At 48.1% G+C, this 18882-nt stretch overlaps 1 protein-coding gene across 1 annotated transcript in view; it reads left to right on the top strand.

The window, feature by feature from the left end:
* LOC147124458 (calcium/calmodulin-dependent protein kinase type IV-like) overlaps window positions 1-18882 on the top strand; it is a 418574-nt gene that overhangs the window by 242477 nt on the left and 157215 nt on the right. The window contains exon 5 of the mRNA XM_085987367.1: window positions 4430-4502. Coding sequence (XP_085843493.1) covers window positions 4430-4502 — 73 coding nt within the window. The remainder of the gene's footprint in view (window positions 1-4429; window positions 4503-18882) is intronic.

Below are 18882 nucleotides of genomic sequence, written 5' to 3'. Positions count from 1 at the left end.
TTGGCAACCCACTCCATCACAGTCTCCCTCTAAAGATCTAACCCATCCATTCCTTACACGCATTCCATCACTCTCACTCAACCTTCTCTTCTTTCCCTCCTTGCGAGAAAAGAGAGCCCAAAATAAGAGGGAGAGGGGGAGAACCAGCGGTGGCCCTCCATCATTTACAAATCTTACAACAGCAGAGGCGGCTGCTTTAGAAATATCTGGAGTCGCCGAGCAGCTGGAGGTGGGAGACGGAGAGAGGGGACCATCTCAGCAACCTGGTGACAAAATTACATACAGCTACATGGCATACATCAGTCACTCATATGGGGACTTATTTCAGCAGCCATTGAATGGTCATCATGTACATAATGGTATCTACCAATTCTTCATATGACATATCTAACTCATCTCTTTACTCTCCCACCGGTCCATCAAGAGCCCCCCCCCCCCCCCGACCATCCAGGAGAAAGAGGATGATGACTCCTCAGAGGAGCCTCCAGCCTCTGATGGTGCACCATCACCAGACATAAGCGCACCCAGCAGCAGCGCAGATACGCACACCTGGGTGGGTCCCACGCGAGAGAGTAGTGTTGTCACCTGGTGTCTCACAAGTGAGCAAGAGCAAATGGTGGAGACCGGGACAGCAGTGGAGAGTCCTCACTGGAGGGCGCAGGATGCTCCTAGCTCTGCTCAGCAGCATGCAGATGCTAAGCCTCGGGGGCTATCCAGAAAGAGGGTGATCCTGGAGGTGCAGGGGGCTCTGACAGGTTTTGCGAGTGCGATGTCTGCAGATGTTCAGAAAATGGAGGAGTCCATCTCCAACATGAGCACCACCGTGTCGCAGGTGATGGTGACTGCAGGCTCCTCCATGGATAGGATGGCCACCTGCATGGAGCAGCTGATGCGCCACTCATAGGAGCACATGGTCTCTATGGAGAATAGATGGCTATGTATGGAGAATAGATGGCAGAGGCTCATAGAGATCTCTAGGAGGGATGTCAGCATAGACGTGGGTCCTCATGGCCCCACTGATGTGCAGCAAGATGCTCTCCAGCTCCTTGGCAGCAGGGAAGTGAGCAGGCTGCCTCTACCTCTGCTGAAGCAACAGGGCTAGCACCTCGTAGAAGCACGTGGAAGAGAAAGATGACACGCAGGTAAATTCACAAGGGTAACCACTTGGGTGTTTTATCCAATATTTATGTAAAGTTTCCAATATTGTGCTGTCAAACATAAAAATCTATTTTCACCACTTTTCCATCTTGGACACATTTGTGTGCACCTTTGGAAGTGGCTTAGTGAGTTGCAGCAAATGGTGAGACTTAACGGTACCTCCAGCAATGGTGGTGAATGTGGAAGAAATGGCTTGGTCATTGCAGGGATGCTTTATGGTGATGCTGTGGTGGGAATGCAGTGAGCAGCAGCTTGTGCCTGAGGAAACTGATCAGCTGTCAGGTGGGAGCTTTTATAGTACACTAGCTGAAGTGCCCGGCGGTGCCGAGGCTTTTTCGAGGGAATGTTGTTGTTGGAAGAGAGAGAGAGAGCGACTGGGGGGAAGAGAGAGCGACTGGGGGGGAAGAGAGAGAGCGACTGGGGGGAAGAGAGAGAGCGACTGGGGGGAAGAGAGAGAGCGACTGGGGGGAAGAGAGGGAGGGGAGGGGTGGGGGGAAGAGAGGGAGGGGAGGGAGGGGGAGGGGAAGGGAGGGCGGGGGAGGGGGGAGGGCGGGGAAGGGAGGGCGGGGGGAGGGGAGGGAGGGGGGAAGGGAGGGCAGGGGAGGGGAAGGGAGGGAGGGGGGAAGGGAGGGCAGGGGAGGGGAAGGGAGGGCGGGGGGGAGGGGAGGGAGGGGAAGGGAGGGCGGGAGGGGGGAGGGAGGGCGGGGGAGGGGAGGGGGGGATGGAGGGCGGAGGGGAGGGAGGGCGGCGGGCGCCCCCCCCCGAGGGTCGCGCCCCCCCCCCCGGAGGTGAAGACCGCCGATTGCGCACGCAGCAGGAGCTGAGACGCGGCGTCTCTCTCGGCCGGCGGGCCCGGTTGCCAGGGCAACCATGACGCTGACCAAGCCAGAGAGAGAGAGACGCCGCGTCTCAGCTGCTGCGCGCGCGGCCCCCCCCCCCCCGAGGGTCGCGGCCCCCCCGAGGGTCGCGGCCGCCCCCCCCTCCCCCCGAGGTGAAGACCGGCGATTGCGCCCGTTGCCAGGGTAACGCTGGACGCTCAGCAAGCCCCGGCAGAGAGAGACGTCTCAGCTCCTGCTGCGCGCGCACCCTAGTGGCGCTGGGCTGAGGCTCGGCCCTCCAGCCTTCGAGTGGGGCCGGGAGGTGCCTAGCTCGGGCGTGGGTGCGGAGGAGACGCCGAGGCTTCTAGGCCTACCTGGAAAAACGGGGAAAGGTAGGAAAATTAATGAGATTAGATAAGTTAATTACTTTCTAAATCATTTTTTTTTAAAACAATATGTGTTTTAAAAGCAACGTTTTTTTTTAAGACACAGAAAGCGGGAAAAAGAAAGGAAAAGTTTGGAATCAAGATGGCGGCGACTCACCTCGGTTCAGAACGATAAAGCCCGGCCACACGCGCACCGATTGGCCCGGCGGCACACGCCAGCAACCCGGCGTACGATTGGTCGAGCTCGAGGTCACTCTGTCGCTAATGAGCGGATAATGAGATGCTAATGAGCGGAATGTTGAAGGTTTTTGGGATACCGCGGGCGCAATTTTAGCCCGGCCGAAACGTAAATACGCTTAAAACCGTCTCGGAAGCGTAAGCTTTCTTTGGAGGTAACGCGCGCATAGGTACACCCTGTAACTTTCGAGTGCATACCCGCAACGCACACGCGATGACAGACAGATAGATAGACAGATAGACAGACAGACAGATAGACAGACAGAATGACAGAAGTACCGATTTATATATATAGATTTCATGCTGTCACCTAATCAGCTGGAGCAATGGACACTCCACTCCCGCCTCAGGTTGATAGACGTGGTTCCCGAGCAGCGTGGTTCCCATGGCCATCCAGGTAAATTTAAAACGTAATGGGAAAAAGGCTCTCGAGTGTCTGTAAACAAGATTATAATGATTTGAATTAGGTTGCCCGCCTCTGCTGGTCAGGTCGCTGCCGTACCGGCAAACGCCCCCGAGGGAAAGGTGCGTGAGGGCGGGATGACGGCGGGTTCCCGACCCACTCCCACTTTTTTCAAATTTCCCACCCAACCCGCCTCCATTAGCGTCCGCATGGGCCACAGAAAATTCTGGCCAATGGCTTTGGTCTTCCTAATATTTAGTTGGTGGAAATTCCTGTTCATCCAGTACTGGATGTAAGACAAGCAGTGTGACAAATCAGACGCAGTGGAGGTGTCGAGAGATGTGATGGTGAAGTAGAACCGGGTGTTGTCAGCGTACATGTGGAATCTGACGTGTTTTTGGATGATGTTGCTGAGGGCAGCATGTAGATGAGAAATAGGAGGGGGCCAAGGATAGATCCTTGGGGTACACCAGAGGTAACGGTGTGGGAGCGGGAAAAGAAGCCATTGCAGATGATTCTTTGGTTACGATTGGATAGGTAAGAAAGTAACTAGGCGAGGGCAGTCCCACCCAGCTGGACGACGGAGGAGAGGTGTTGGAGGAGGATGGTGTGGTCAACCGTGTCAAATGCTGCAAATAGGTCGATAAGGATGAGGAGGAATACTTTACCACAGTCATATAGAATGTCATTTGTGACTTTGATTTGGGCCGTTTCAGTACTGTGGCAGGGGCGGAAACCTGATTGGAGGGACATGGAGTTGTGGGACATATGGACACGGATTTGGGAGCCGTCAATATGTTCAAGGACTTTGGAGAGGAATGAGAGGTTGGAGATGGGGCAATAGTTTGCAAGGATGTTTCCACTTGTGGGGGAAACAAAACTAGGGCCCATAAATATAAGATAGTCACTAGTAAACCCAATAGTAAATTCAGGAGAAACTTCTTTACCTAGAGAGTGGTTAGAACGTGGAACTCGATACCACAAGGCAGAGTTGAGGCCAATAGCATAGATGCATTTTAGGGGAATCTAGCTAAACACGAGGGAGAAAGGAATTGAAGTTTATGCTGATAGGGTTAGAGGAAGAGGAGTGGAAGGAGGCTATTGTGGAGCATAAACACTGGCTTGGACCAGTTGGGCCGAATGGCCTGTTTCTGCGCTGTACATTCTATGTAATCCTATGTATTAAACATTTATAAAGGGCTCTTGTGCAATACTACGAAGTGGTATGTTATGGGAATATTGATGTGGTAATGTGACAATCTCAATGGGCAAATTTATCACAAACCCACTGTACATCTTGCAGTAACTTGACAGTCGAAGTTTCTGGCTCTATTAAAAGCTAATCAATTTTTTATGAATACAAATAGCCAGACTGACATAAAAATACTCAATACTTTGCCTTTACTAACAAACTTTACTTTTTGTAGGATTGTTGAAAAGGGATATTACAGTGAAAAAGATGCTGCAGATGCTGTCAAACAAATTCTGGAGGCAGTTGCAGTAAGTTTTAATTATTGTCATTCACGTTAATATTTGATCTTGGACATTCTGATTTTGGCCATTCATAGCTTCAGACTGGAAATCTCAATTAAAAACACTTAAAGCAGTACCCTATGGTGAGAGATACAGTTTTCAAATTATGTACAATGCAAAACACCTAGAAGTACATTTTCTTCAACATTGGTAGTGAAAAGTTGTTGTGCGGGTTTCTTTACCTATATACAGGTACTCATGTTGACTTTTTGCTACCATTCGAGAATGAAGGGAAATATGCTCTTTAATGTTAAATGATAGAAAAATAAGTTTCACTATTTTAGTTTTCTACATTGACTATTTTTACACATTTATGTATTTCGCATATAAGCGAAAGGTGTTTCTCTACTTATGATTGGTTAAAATACTTTAGCAATACAGCAAGGCCTTTTTATAGTATTAGACACTCCTTTCTTATCTAATTTAGCTATTGGGTTCTCTGCATATAAGTTGTAAATGTTATTTTACTATTTGGTTATTTAATAAATATATATATATTTATTACATAGATCACTACTACCTATTCAAATAGATTTTCAATAGGTTTAAGATTAAAAGTTGTCAAATGTCTCCTAATATATGCTAATTTAGTACATTTTGCATTTAACATAGAAGATAGGAGCAGGAGTAGGCCATTCGGCCCTTCGAGCCTGCTCCGCCATTCAATGAGATCATGGCTGATCATCCAAATTCAGTACTCTGTCCCTGCCTTCTCCCCATATCCCTTGATCCCTTTAGCCTTAAGAAATATATCCAACTCTTTCTTGAATATACTTAATGAACTGGCCTCCACCGCCCTCTGTGGCAGAGAATTCCACAGGTTCACCACTCTCTGGGTGAAGAAATTCCTCCTCATCTCAGTCCTAAATGGCTTACCCCTTATCCTTAGACTATGACCCCTGGTTCTGGACTCCCCGGCCATCAGAAACATCCTTCCTGCATCTAGTCTGTCCAGGCCTGACAGAATTTAGTTCATAAAATAATTTCAAGTTCAGTGGTTCAGTGTTAATGGGATATGTGTGCACAGAAAAAGGAGATTTAACAATCAGTTTGTGAATCTGTCACATTATATTATAGCTTTGCTCTGGAAGATTATAATTGAAACTGTAAGCACACATTGGGGGTGTAATTGGTCTTCAGCAGTAGTGCAAAACAGGTGATGGTGAATCGGCAGCCCATTTTATACCCCACATGATTTTCTTTTCCATATAAGTGAAAATTGGGTGGGGTGTAAAACTGAATACTGATTCACCAAAGACCAGTTTCACCCCCACTATCTTTGCCTAACAACTAAACAAGTGACTTTCACCCATTAGAGAAGACAAAAATGCATGAAGCCAGTTTATTTAGTTAATCAGTAATATTTAATAACAGCAATATTGTACCTGGTATACAATGCATATTAATAAGGTATATTATACATAAGAAAATATCCTGCTTTATTTCTTCACATCTGTAAACTGGCTTTAGATCATAGGAATAAAAAGCATATAATGCTTTTATTAAAGTGACATGTATTCAGCCTTAAAAGGATGACTGTTGATCAAGTTAAAATATAACAGAAGTTGTAAAAGTTTTGATGGATATGGTTTATTCAAACATTGGACCAAAATGGATCAAGCATTCCCTCATTGAGACTTCTAGTAAAATTGCAGGCGTCGTTGATGACAAGTCAAAGCATCAAGGAATGAAGGCTCCCTGGTGTCATCAAGTTTCAGGTGGAGCTGATAAAGTACTCGGTAAAGATTGCTTTTTAATGACCATGGCGAATATGGGTTTTCTTTGAGAGCAAGAAAAGATGTGCAAAATGTTTTTTTTTTTAATTGCTGTATTTCAAGAATTAAGGATCCATGAGAAAAAGCATTGATACCACACAGACCCACCCAGAACAATTTTGTTTGCATTCTCCACTGAAAGTCTTATTCCAAACCTTAGGGAATAACAAGGCTGTAGCTAGTGCATTAATACAATGGCAAAATGGTGCTTTGTGCTGAAAACAACTTGCACGAATATAAATTGTAATGAACAAAATAAAATGTCCGAAAGAGCTTCACAGATGCAAAAATAACCAGAACAAGAAATTAAATGAGGATTGGGGAGGTGTGTGAAACCAAGATCAAAAAGGTAGATTTTAAGGTTTTTGAATGAAATCATAGAGGTAGCAAAGTGGAGGAATTTCGGGAGAGAAGTATAAGGAAAGACATCTGAAGGCTCTGCAGCTGAAAGTGGACTAGTGAGAAGTGAGGATGTGAAGGAGGTCAGAATTGATAAAGCAGAGGGTGTGTACTGTAACATAGGGCTAAAGAAGGTAATGAGAATGACTCCATGGAGGGATTTTTGATGATTTTGAAATCAATGAATAGGCAGGTACGGAACTAATGAACACATATGAACTTAATGTGGGATAGAGAAGAGCAGAATTCAGGAGGCCACTGTGGAGACGCTTGGCATAATCGAGTTGGGAAGTTATAAAGATGACAGAAATGTTGCAGCAGCAGTGGGGCTGAAATAGGGGCAGAGACAGGCAGTATTACAGAGGTGGAAATGGGACGTGAGGTTTGAAGCTCAACTCCAGGTCAAATAGGACACCGAGGTTGCACACAATCTGGCTCAGTCTATGTGACAAGGATAGTACTTAGTGCAATTCAAGTTTGATATAGATATAATTCTGAAAAATTCCTTGGGCTAGAAATTCATTATAGCCAAGGAATGGGCTGTGTTTAGACTAAAAATGGTGAATTAGCGCCAGATAAAAATCGACTTGACTGCACACAAAATTCATCCTCACTCCTCATTAAAATGATTGGAGCCATAAATCTAGTCTAAAAACCCAAGCTCATTGGCGTTACACTGAAAAGATGGACCAGTATCGGGTGTAGTCTAAACCCAAGTAATGATTGCCACAGGCTTTTTTCACTGCTTAAAGGGGAGTTCCATTGATGCTGCACCACCTCATTCTCAGCATTGCTGGCTGTGCAGCTGCCTCAACAATCATAAGAAGAAGGAGAAGGAGCACTTATTTACAAATCCTGATGGCAGATTGCCACCCCAGGGAGAGAGCCCGCAGGTTTTCCCATAAAGCTTTGGAGGCATTGGCTTTAGCGGTGGAGAGAAGGCGGCCGGTCCTGTACCCACCAACTGGCAGGAGACCCTCACCACAAGTCTGCCGGACTATGTGGAGGGAGGTGGCACACCACATCACAGACAGCATTGTGGTCCCCAGGACCTACACCCAGTGCAGGAATAACTTTAACAAGCTCACATGGGTGGGCAGGGTGAGTGAAGGCTTCAACAAATGTTACATACCACCATCTGTACCACAAACTTCACAAACTGCTTAATGCACCATACCCCCAGCACTCACCCACCAACAATCTCTACCTACCAACACTCACACCCACATCTCACACCTTGCACACAATGACAGCTATTCAACTATGGCAGGCACATGGGTCATTAGTTATTAGAATGCATTTGATACGTGTGCTATGTTTATGCATAAATGTATTAACGGAGTTTGGAATATTTTGTGGTCTCCCTCATTTCACCTTTGTGCCCAGGAGGACGCTGTGATATGGCATGACACAGGGATAGTATGATGGGGATGCGGTGAGCAACGGGGATCTGGGATTTCATTCATTAAAATCGGAGTCTGATGAGCTGGTCACGGACCGCCCATCCGGAAGCCCGATTGTCCGGCTACCTCCTCCGTCCCTCCTGTTCCTCGTCTTCTTCCTCCTCATCTTCTTCTTCCTCCCACTGCTCACATGCTCCCGTCTTCCTCGTTGCCTCCGCTTCCTCCGCTGTAGATCCTAGAGGGCGAGCTGGACTGTCAGTACAGCTCCCATGACTTTTAACAAGGAGGGACCGAGGAGACAGCCGAACAATCGGGCTTCCGGACGGGCGGTCCGTAACCGGCTCATCAGACTCCAATTTAAATGAATGAATCTTTCAAGAATAAACTTTGTACTTTTCTACTTACCACAACACTCCTGATACCAAAGAACCTTCAAATAACTAAATAAAACTGTTGCAGTATTAGGAACTAACACACAGGCACTAAAACTTCACTAAGCTGTCAGGTGCGAGTGGGGATACAGACAGGCTAAGTGAATGGGCAAGAACATGGCAAATGGAATATAATGTGGAAAAATGTGAAGTTATCCACTTTGGTAGGAAAAATAGAAAAGCAGAGTATTTTTTAAATGGTGAGAGATTGGGAAATGTTGGTGTTCAGAGGGACCTGGGTGTCTTTGTACCTGAATCACTGAAAGTTAACATGCAGGTACAGCAAGCAATTAGGAAAGCAAATGGTATGTTGGCCTTTATTACAAGAGGATTTGAGTGTAAGAATAAAGATGTCTTACTGCAATTATATAGGGCCCTGGTGAGACCACACCTGGAGTATTGTGTACAGTTTTGGTCTCCTTACTTAAGGAAGGATATACTTGCCATAGAGGGAGTGCAACAAAGGTTCACCAGACTGGTTCCTGGGTTGGGGGGATTGTCCTATGAGGAGAGATTGAGTAGACTAGGCTTACATTCTCTAGAGTTTAGAAGAATGAAAGGCGATCTCATTGAAATATACAAAATACTTACAGGGCTTGACAGGGTAGATGCAGGGTGGATGTTTCCCCTGGCTGGGGAATCAAGAAGCAGGGGTCACATTCTCAGAATAAGGAGTCGGCCATTTGAGATGAGGAGAAATTTCTTCACTCAGAGGGTGGTGAATCTTTGGAATTCGCTACCCCAGAGGGATGTGGAAGCTCAGTCGTTGAGTATATTCAAGACAGAGATCGATAGATTTTTGAATATTAATGCAATCAAGGGATATGGGGATAGTGCAGGAAAGTGGATATGAGGTAGAAGATCAGCCATGATCTTATTGAATGGTGGAGCAGGCTTAAAGGGCCAAATGGCCTACTCCTGCTCCTATTTCTTATGTTCTTATGAGTGGGGCTGATCCCTTTAAATAACGTCCCTGGAGCTGGCTTCCTGGTGCTGCACGCCAGTTCTCCCTGTTGTTGTTAACTCCAGGCGGTGAGGTAAGTGGCGAGAAGCAATTTGGCAGATTGGGTGTTGAGTGAGCGTTACACACTCACTGACGTCACAATCTCCCTGGCGTTGAAGTCGCCGGTGATTGCTGTTACTGACAGTGCTACGGGGGTCCCGATTTGGCGTGCGGTGCTGGATTCAACAGTTGCTGTCGTTACAGCTCTCAACGCCGCATTAATTGGTGTTAACGGACGGCGCTAAGGGGACGAATTTTTCCCCCTTTTGTTTAAATTTTGGTGTATATGTCCAAAAATACCTGTTTTTGCTCTTTAGGTTTACCCATACATCATGCCAGACTCTACCTAAGAGAACAGCTTCTAACAGTGCCTCTCAAAATGACTATTAAAAGGTGCATCCTTGTTTGACACTCCATTACTTAAAAAATAATTCCCCTGCCCTCAAAAGAAGAAGTAGCTCACTTCAGCTTTACTTCTCCTTGTTGACTGTATCCTAACTCGCACCCAGTCCCGTTCACTCATCACCCCACACTGACCTACATTGGCTCCTGGTTCGGCAGCAGCTTGATTTTAAAATTCTCATCCTTGTTCTCAAATCTCTCCACGGCCTAACCCCTCCCTATCTCTATAACCTCCTACAACCCTCCGAGATCTCTGCTCTCCTCCAATTCTGGCCTCTTGCACATCCCCGATTTTCATTACTCCTCCCTCCATAGGCAGCCATGCCTTCAGCTGCCTAGATTCTAAGCTCTGGAATTCCCACCTTAAACCTCAGGATAGTAAAAAGGTATCTACTCCAGTGTTTTCAGCCAATTACTTGACAATTCAATTACTTGTGCAAGGCAGAGTAATGACTAGTGTGCTGCCTTGACTGCTGAAATAAGGGTAGCAATGGAAAAGAGAGGTGGAAAAACAAATTTAGGTTTACATTTTTACAATCCATCAAATCATTATAGGGCAGCTGAGTCTTTTAGGAATCGTTCTCTATGATAATTGGCTCCATGAAGAAGGTTGAAAGTTACATATATATTTCACATTATTCAATTTTTTGACAGGAATGTAATTGTGCAATGTTGTTTACCTCATGTGGTTGGAGCCAGATGTCTCTATTTTTAATTGCTAACACTGACTTCTCATATTGACAGCATATGCACAGGCCAGCACTTAAGTGAGCAAAGCTATGTATAATTAATGCTGGTGAATTATTTTATGTGGCATGCTGAAATTCTATTTTAAAATGTTGTTTTTCTATTTCAGTCTTGCATTCCAAAAAATCAAATAAAAGTCAAATCAGTTTTGCTTTTACTAAGTCTCATTTGTAAAATATGCTTAAGTTTGGGTGAAAACAATAGTGTTTGGCCTGTTTTATTGAGAGGGGTTGTATCCTGTTTCAAACTTCCTGAAATACAGAATCTGCCTAATGGAGAAGTGGAGTAATAGAAAAAATAATGAGACTGAAGATTGACAAATCTCCAGGAACTGGTGGTTTCTTCCCCAGGGTATTAAAAGAAGTAGGTGAGAAAATTGCAGACTCTTTAGTCATGATCTTTCAAAACTCTCTTGATTCAGGAATTCTGCCCTTGGATTTGAAAATTGCCAATGTCGGTCCATTACTTAAGAAGGGTGGGAGAGATAAATCAGGAAATTATAGACCTATTTCTCTAACGCCTGTTGGGGGGAAATTACTCAAATCTATGATTAGCGTGAGTGACTGAGCACTTGGACAAATATGAACTGATCAGAGAGAGCCAGCATGGATTTGTAAAGGACAAGTCATGTCTAACCAGCCTAGTAGATTTTTTGAAGAGGCCACTAACATGGCAGATAAGGGAATGTCTATGGATGTTATTTAGGTGGACTTCCATAAGGCATTTGATATGGTTCCACACGAGAGACTGTTAGCAAAGCTTGAAGGGCATGGAAATGGAGGCAACCTTTTGACATGAGTAGGAAATTGGTTAGAAGGTAGGAGACAGAGGGGGTAATATTCGATTAAGCTCAAAAGCAGGCGCAGGGAGCGTGAAGCACGATCTGCCCGTGCACTCTTTCAAAGTGGTGCTGGCAGTACGCAAAATTCGTGCTGCCTGCTCATTTACATGATTGGAGGGCTGATCTCAGCACTAAACGTGCCGCTGGTTGGCTTAGCGCGCAAGAGGGGGGCCAATATCGGGTGCAGTCGACTGGCCAATAGCATTTTGCCTAGGCTCTCTGCACTACTTAAAGGGGAGGTGCTTTGTTGCAGAAGCACCTCATTATCATTCTGAAGCTATGGCTCAACAGGGAAGAGAGAGGTCAAGGAGGTTCTCAGATGCAACACTGGAGGCCTTGGTCCTGGGAGTGCACAGAAGATTACAGGTCCTCTACCCGCAGGGGGACAGGAGGCCTTCCAGGCAGCACGCCAGAAGGCAGTGGGAGGAGATAGCAGAAGCCATGAGTCCCACGTGTTGTCCCCAGAATATGGATCTAGTGCTGCAAAAAGTTTAATGATCCCACATGAGTGGTCAAGGTGTGTGAATGCATTTTCAAATGCCATATCCTGGCAACTGCACCACTAGCCTCACACACTGCTCAATGCACCATACCCACATCATTCACCTACCAACAATCTCTAATAATCACAACTCACCTCACAATCATAGCTTCACCTCACACTTACCACTGCTGCAAGCCTTATACCCACATCTCACATCTTGCACACACTGCCAGCTATTCAACCATGGCAGGCACATCACCCAAACACATTGCACCACACTCATTGACACACTTCCCTTTATCTTGCAGGCAAATGGTACACAACAGACGTGAGCAGCAGCAGACAGGCAGAGGGAAGTCTGTTTTCAGAACCTCACTGAGCTGGGGGAGACAGTGCTGGAGGTCATTGGCGGGGCCGTCACTGACGCCGCGGAGAGCAGCGAGTTTGAAAGCATTGCTGATGACGGTATACTCATACCTAATTCTTCTCACATCCCACTTCCCCCTCATCTCACAATCTCTTCTGACTTATAAGCTGCTGATGGTGTAAGCATTCACAACTTGCTTTCCCCCGCTCCCCTCACCATAACCCGACCCTTGTGCCTTTCTTCTTTCAGATACCTAAGAACTGCCACCAGCCCAGCCTGTTCCCAACATTGTGGAGGAGGAGAGTGAAGGAGAAGAAGAGGCACCATCGTTCGATCTGACACTCCCAGGCACCAGCTCAGAAAATGCCACTGTGCGTACTTTAGAGGGTAGTCTAGAGGTGGGATCTGCCCGTAGTGAGTCTCTGGGCACAAGTGGGCTGCAGCCAGGCCAGAGGAAAACGGTAGCTCGGAGGGCAAGTTCGTGCACGTGCTCTGCTGCACAGGACTCAGCTGATGACTTCGATGGGGCGGCCTTCAGGAGAATGGCGTTGGGCACGCACATAGAAATGCTTGGTGCAATGGCAAGCCTGCCAGAGAACCTCTTGTCAGTGTCACCGGGCACAAGTGAGCTGCAGCCAGGCCAGGGGGAAAAGGTTGCACAGGTGGCAGCTCCCTGAAGTGCGAGGTCACACATGAGTTCTGCTGCAGAGAACTCAGAAGAGGACTTCCATGGGGCGGCTTTCAGAAGAAGGGTGATGGGCATGCACATAGAAATGCTTGGTGCACTGGCAGGCTTGCCAAAAAGCCTCTTGTCACTGCCAACTTTGCATGGGGTTTTGCGCGGAGCTTGGAGTCCATGATTTCCAGGATTGTACTGATGGACAACTCCAGTAGAGCACTTGTGGACACAACCATGATACTGGGTGTGATGGGCGATGTCGCAGCTTCATTGCAGCACAAGCGGAAGCGACCCAACGTCGTGAGTGCTGCAGTGGGAGCTGAGACTCCTCTCATGCAGGCTCTGCCACACAAGATCAGACTGCCGCATTTACGAGTGTGGAAAGGGGCTTGCAGGGTGTCACAGCAGTCCAGCAATCTGTGCTCCAACAGATGGCTTGGAATGTTGTGGCACCGCCCCGGGGGTGTGTCAGTGGCTCATTGGAGCAAGAACCTGCTGTCTTCTCTCAGCATGATTTAATTCATACTTCCACTACTGCCACTCCACCAGTGCCATTGCAGTTGCCTGTCAGTCAGCCAGCCCAGACTGCTGCTGCCATGGTGGTGCAGTCTACAGCTGGGCCTTCTAGGCCATCTGCATAGTCCACCATGGAAAGTTAACATGCTGTACAGCCATGCTGTTGCCACTGGGGTAGCACTTCGTAGGAGCACTAGAATAGGCAACGGCACACGAAAGACTGACACTAAGGGAATGCACAAGGATGATTAGTTGACTTTGTAAAGTAATATTGGAATTAATCATTTATATATTACGTTTGGAATGTTTGTTTTGTGGTGACTTTCATTTCAACATAGTGCCCAAGAGGATGCTGTGATGTTACATGAAAGAGCAATGGTAAAGTAGTGAAGTGTTGAGCAACAGGGATCTGGGGTTACATTCAGGAGTCTGATGATGTGCTCACGGACAGCCCATCCGGAATGGCGATTTGCAGGCTGCCTCCTCCCTTCCTCCTTTTCCTCTTCCCTTCCTCCTTTTCCTCCTCCTTCTCTTCCTCTTCCTCTTCTCCTCCTCCTCCTCCTGAGGCAGTAGCAGAACCCGTGGTGGCAAGGGCTGGGCAAGTTGTGGAGGATGCAGCAGACCACCTCGTATTGGGACACCTGCTGGAGTACTGGAGGGCTCCTCCCGAGCAGTCAAGGCAGCGGAACCGTTGCTTGAGCACCCTGATGGTCTGCTCGATGACGTTCCTCAAGGCAGCATGGCTGTAATTATATGATTGCTGGCCATGAGTGTTGGGTTTGCGGAGGGAAGTCATAAGCCGGTGTAGAGCGGATAGCCCTCGTCTCCGAGCAGCCACCCTCGGGTTCGACGTGGTGGCTGGAAGATTGCTGGCACAGCGGACTGGTACAGGATGAAGACATCATGAATGCCGCCAGGATAGCGGGAATTCACCATCATGATGTGCTGGGTCTGGTCGCACACCTACTGCACATTAAGTGAGTGGTAGCCTTTGCGGTTACAGTCGGAAGGAGTGCATGCCAACCCAAGCACCCCACCCACCCGCCACTTCAACCACCGTCTGCCCCACCTGTGACAGAGACTGTAGGTCCCGCATTGGACTCATCAGTCACCTGAGAACTAATTTTTAGTGTGGAAGCAAGTCATCCTTGGTTCCAAGGGACTGCCTATGAAAAGAAGAAGTGAGTGGTAGCCTTTGCAGTTACAGTACATCTGAGCATTGATATGCAGCGCCCGCAAAGCCACGTATGTGCGCCCTGCAACAGGGGAAGCCTGATATCTTGGCAAAGCCGCATGCATGCTCCTCTTGCTTCTCTCTGTTTAGAGAGAAGACAATGAAGTCCCTTCTAGAGTACAGAGCCTCTGTGACCTCCCAGATGCAGCGATGGATGGTGAACTGTGAGATGTTTGCTATGTTGCCTGGTCCAGCCTGGTGAAAACATTGAGGGCTACGGTGACCTTGACGGCCACTGGCAGCGCCGTCATCGCCCTGTTCTGAGGCTGCAGGTCTGGTTGCAAGAGGTGGCAGAGTTCTGTGATCACCTCTTTGGTAATGTGGAGACTCCTAATACACTGCTCCTCGCTTAAGTGGAGGCAGTAGAATGCTCTAGGAAGACCCTAGGTGGTTAGACCCTCCTGTTGAGAGCCTTCCTGGCCCCCCGCCTCCTCCCTCTGTGAGCTTCTCTTCTTCATTATTTGAGGAGGGACTGCAAGTAGAGTCCCCATGACTCTGAGCAGAAGTGTAGTGAGCAGAAGCCTTTAAATGAGAATGAAGGCATTCTCCACTTGCACCAACACTCCCTGTCACCTCCGGAACTTGAAACAAGTTTAGAAAGCTGCAAGAGTTGCAGAAAGTTACACAGAACCAGTCAAACTGAAAAATACTGTCAGCTGCAAGTTATTGATGATGATCTCTTTAAATAGCACTGCTGGAGGCTTCTTCATCCTACTGAACGCTTGGTCAGCTGGCCGCGATTAACACCGGTAAGTGGAGCGGTGAATACGAAAATGGCAGCTCGGGCGTCAAGTGAGCGTTGCAGTCTGCAGCAGGAGACACAGCTAACATCTCCCAGTTCGCCGTCCAACGCTGCATCCGGGAGGTCGCAGATGCTCACTACACCAGGAGAAGGAACTACGCTGTCTTCTCTCTAAACAGAGAGAAGCAGGAGAAGCGCGCATGTGGCTTTGTCAGAATCGCAGGCTTTCCCATGGTGCAGGGCACCATCGACTGCACCCACGTGGCTTTGCGGGCACCGTATACCAATCCTGAGATGTTCCATAACTGTAAAAGCTACCACTCACTTAATGTGCAGTTGTTGTGCGACCATGCACAACGCATTCTGATGGTCATTGCTGGCTATACTGGCAACAGTTGTGATGTCTTCATCCTGCGCCAGTCCAGTGTGCCAGCAATCTTCCAGCCACCACGTCAAACCCGAGGGCAGCTGTTCAGAGACAAGGGCTATCCACTCTGCATCTGGCTGGTAACTCCCCGCTGCAACTCCACCACTCTTGCCCAGCACTCATATAATGACACCCATGCTGCCACTAGGAACATCATCGAGCAAATCATCAGGTTGCTGAAGCAACGGTTCCGCTACCTTGACCGCTCGGAGGAACCCTCCAGTACTCCCCAGGTGTCCCATCTCGTGGTGGTCTGCTGCATGCTTCACAACTTGGCCATCATGAGGGCACAGCTCTTGCCACCAGGAATTGCGGGACCACCTCAGGAGGAGGATGAGGAAGAGGAGCAAGAGGAAGGGAGGAGGCAGGCCGAAAAATCCGCTTCCAGAAGGGCTGTTCATGAACGCCTTATCAGACTCCGATTCGAGTGAATGAAACCCCAGATCCCCATTGCTCACCACATCTCCATCATACCATCCCTCTATCATGGAACATCACAGTGTCCTCCTGGGCACAAAGCTGAAATGAGAACCACCACAAAACAAACGTTCTAAACAAAATTAATACATTTATCAGTATTCAATTAACATTACAATATGAACTAATCACCATTGTGCAATTCCTTAGTGCCTGTCGTTCGTGTGCCTTTCCCTACTCGAGTGCACCTACTCAGTGCTGCCCCAATGGCTGCAGCATAGCTGGTGGAAGGCTGCTAAGTTTCCGTGGGGGAGACTACAGCTGGCCTTGCAGGACGACCTCAACCAGCTGAGGACCTACAAGGCCCAGCTGTAGACCACCTCGGCATGGACGGCAGCAGTCTAGGCTGGCTGGCCGACAGTTAAGGGCAACAGCGGAGTGGCATTGTTTGGGAGTAGGAATGTTATCATCCTGAGAGAATGCTGTCATCCACAGACCCACTGGCACTCCCCCTGGGCGGCGCTTCAGCATTCTTAGCAATCTGTTGGGAGGACAGATTGCTGACCTGCTGCGACATCCTGCTATCCCTTTTTGACACTGGTAAACCCAGCCACGATGGCAGCAATCTGAGCTTGGGTGGCAGCAAGCTGAGACTGCATGAGAGCAGTCTGAGCATGCGTAGCAGTAAGCTGAGCTGGCAGGAGAGCAGCGACACCCACATCCCATATACAAATTTTTAAAAAGTCTGTGCTTCCACTGCAGCACTGAGACATTGGATCACTTCCGCCTGCGCTGGAATGGAAGCCGCGACATCGCCCATCACACGCAGCATCATAGCTGGGCCCGCAAGGTCTCTCCTGGAGTTGTCCATCATTTCCAGCCTGGAAATTATGGGCTCCAAGCTCTGCGCAAAGCCCTGTACAATGTTGGAGCCGGTCCCTTCCATGCTCCTTGACATTGCCAAGAGGCTCTCTGGCACGCTTGCCCTCTGGGGAGCTGACCCCAGAGATACCTTTTCCCCCTGGCCTTGCTGCAGCCCACTTGTGCCCGGTGACTCACCATGTGCAGATCCCGTCCCTGTACTACCCTTTACATTCTGCGCAGTGCCAGTTAGAATCATAGAATGGTTACAGCATGGAAGAAGGCCATTCGGCCCGTTAAGCCCATGCCGGCTCTCTGCAAGAGCACCTCAGCTAGTCCCACTGCCCCGCCCTTTCCTCGTAGCCCTGCAAATTATTTTCTTTCAGGTACTTATCCAACTCCCTTTTGAAAGCCGTGATTGAGTCTGCCTCCACCATCCTTTCAGGTAGTGCATTCCAGATCCTAACCAGTTTCGGAGCTGGTGTCTGCGCGTGTCAGATGCAGCGGCAGTGTGTCTTCTTCTTCTCCACTCTCCTCCATTACTTCGGGGACAGGCTGGCCTGCTGTCAGTTCTTGGTTACCTGAAAGCAGAAAGGCACAAGAGTCGGGTTGTGGTGAGGGGAGGAAGGGAAAGCAAGATATCCATGCATCAGCAGCTTGTAAGCAGCATGGGAATGGTAGCGTAGTGGTAATATCACTGAGCTAGTAATCCAGAGGCCTGGATTAATGATCCAGAGACGTGAGTTTAAATCCCACCATGGCAGCTGAGGAATTTAAATTCAATTACTTAACTAAATCTGGAATAATTACTAGTATCAGTAATGGTAACAACGAAACTATCGGATTGTCATAAAAACCCATCTGGTTCACTAATGTCCTTTAGGGAAGGAAATCTGCCGTCCTTACCTGGTCTGGCCTATATGTGACTCCAGACCCACGGCAATGTGGTTGACTCTAAACTGCCCTCTGAAATGGCCTAGCAAGCCACTCAGTTGTAACTAACCACTATGAAACATAATAACTCCCTACCTAACAGCACTGTGGGAATACCTTCACCACACGGACTGCAGCGGTTCAAGAAGGCAGGTCACCACCACCTTCTCTAGGGCAATTCGGGATGGACAATAAATGCTGGCCTTGCCAACGACGCCCACATCCCATAAACAAATTTAAAAAAAGTAAGAAGAGATTGTGGGATGAGGGGGAACTGGGATGTGAGAAGAAGGATTAGGTATGACCAAACCAGCAAGGGCTTCAACTTTACCCATTGCCACGGCCTTGGTGACTTCCCCTCCAATGATGTCGAGCACGGACTCATTCAGTTAGTGCAAGGTGTGTACAGCTGTTTGACCACCTCACATCTGCCATTGTTCCTGGTGGTTGTGAGTCACCTTGGCCTGCAAGAGAAGGAAAATTGTGTCAGTCAGTGAGTGTTGTGCAATGTGTTTGGGCGATGTGCCTGCTATAGCTGTCGGCGTGAGTGTTATGAGCGTAAAGTGAAGCCATGATTGTGAAGTATGAAAGGTGATTGGTAGATTGAAGGGTTTGCAACCATCTTCAGTCAGAAATGCCGAGTAGATGATCCATCTCAGCCTCTTCCTGAGGTCGCCATCAATGTG

The sequence above is a fragment of the Somniosus microcephalus genome, chromosome 1 (assembly GCF_052327205.1).
Source record: "Somniosus microcephalus isolate GS21.2 chromosome 1, FLI_Smic_1.0, whole genome shotgun sequence".
NCBI lineage: Eukaryota > Metazoa > Chordata > Chondrichthyes > Squaliformes > Somniosidae > Somniosus > Somniosus microcephalus.
The sequence above is the reverse complement of the archived record's forward strand: the minus strand, read 5'-3'. Positions and strand labels throughout refer to the sequence as shown.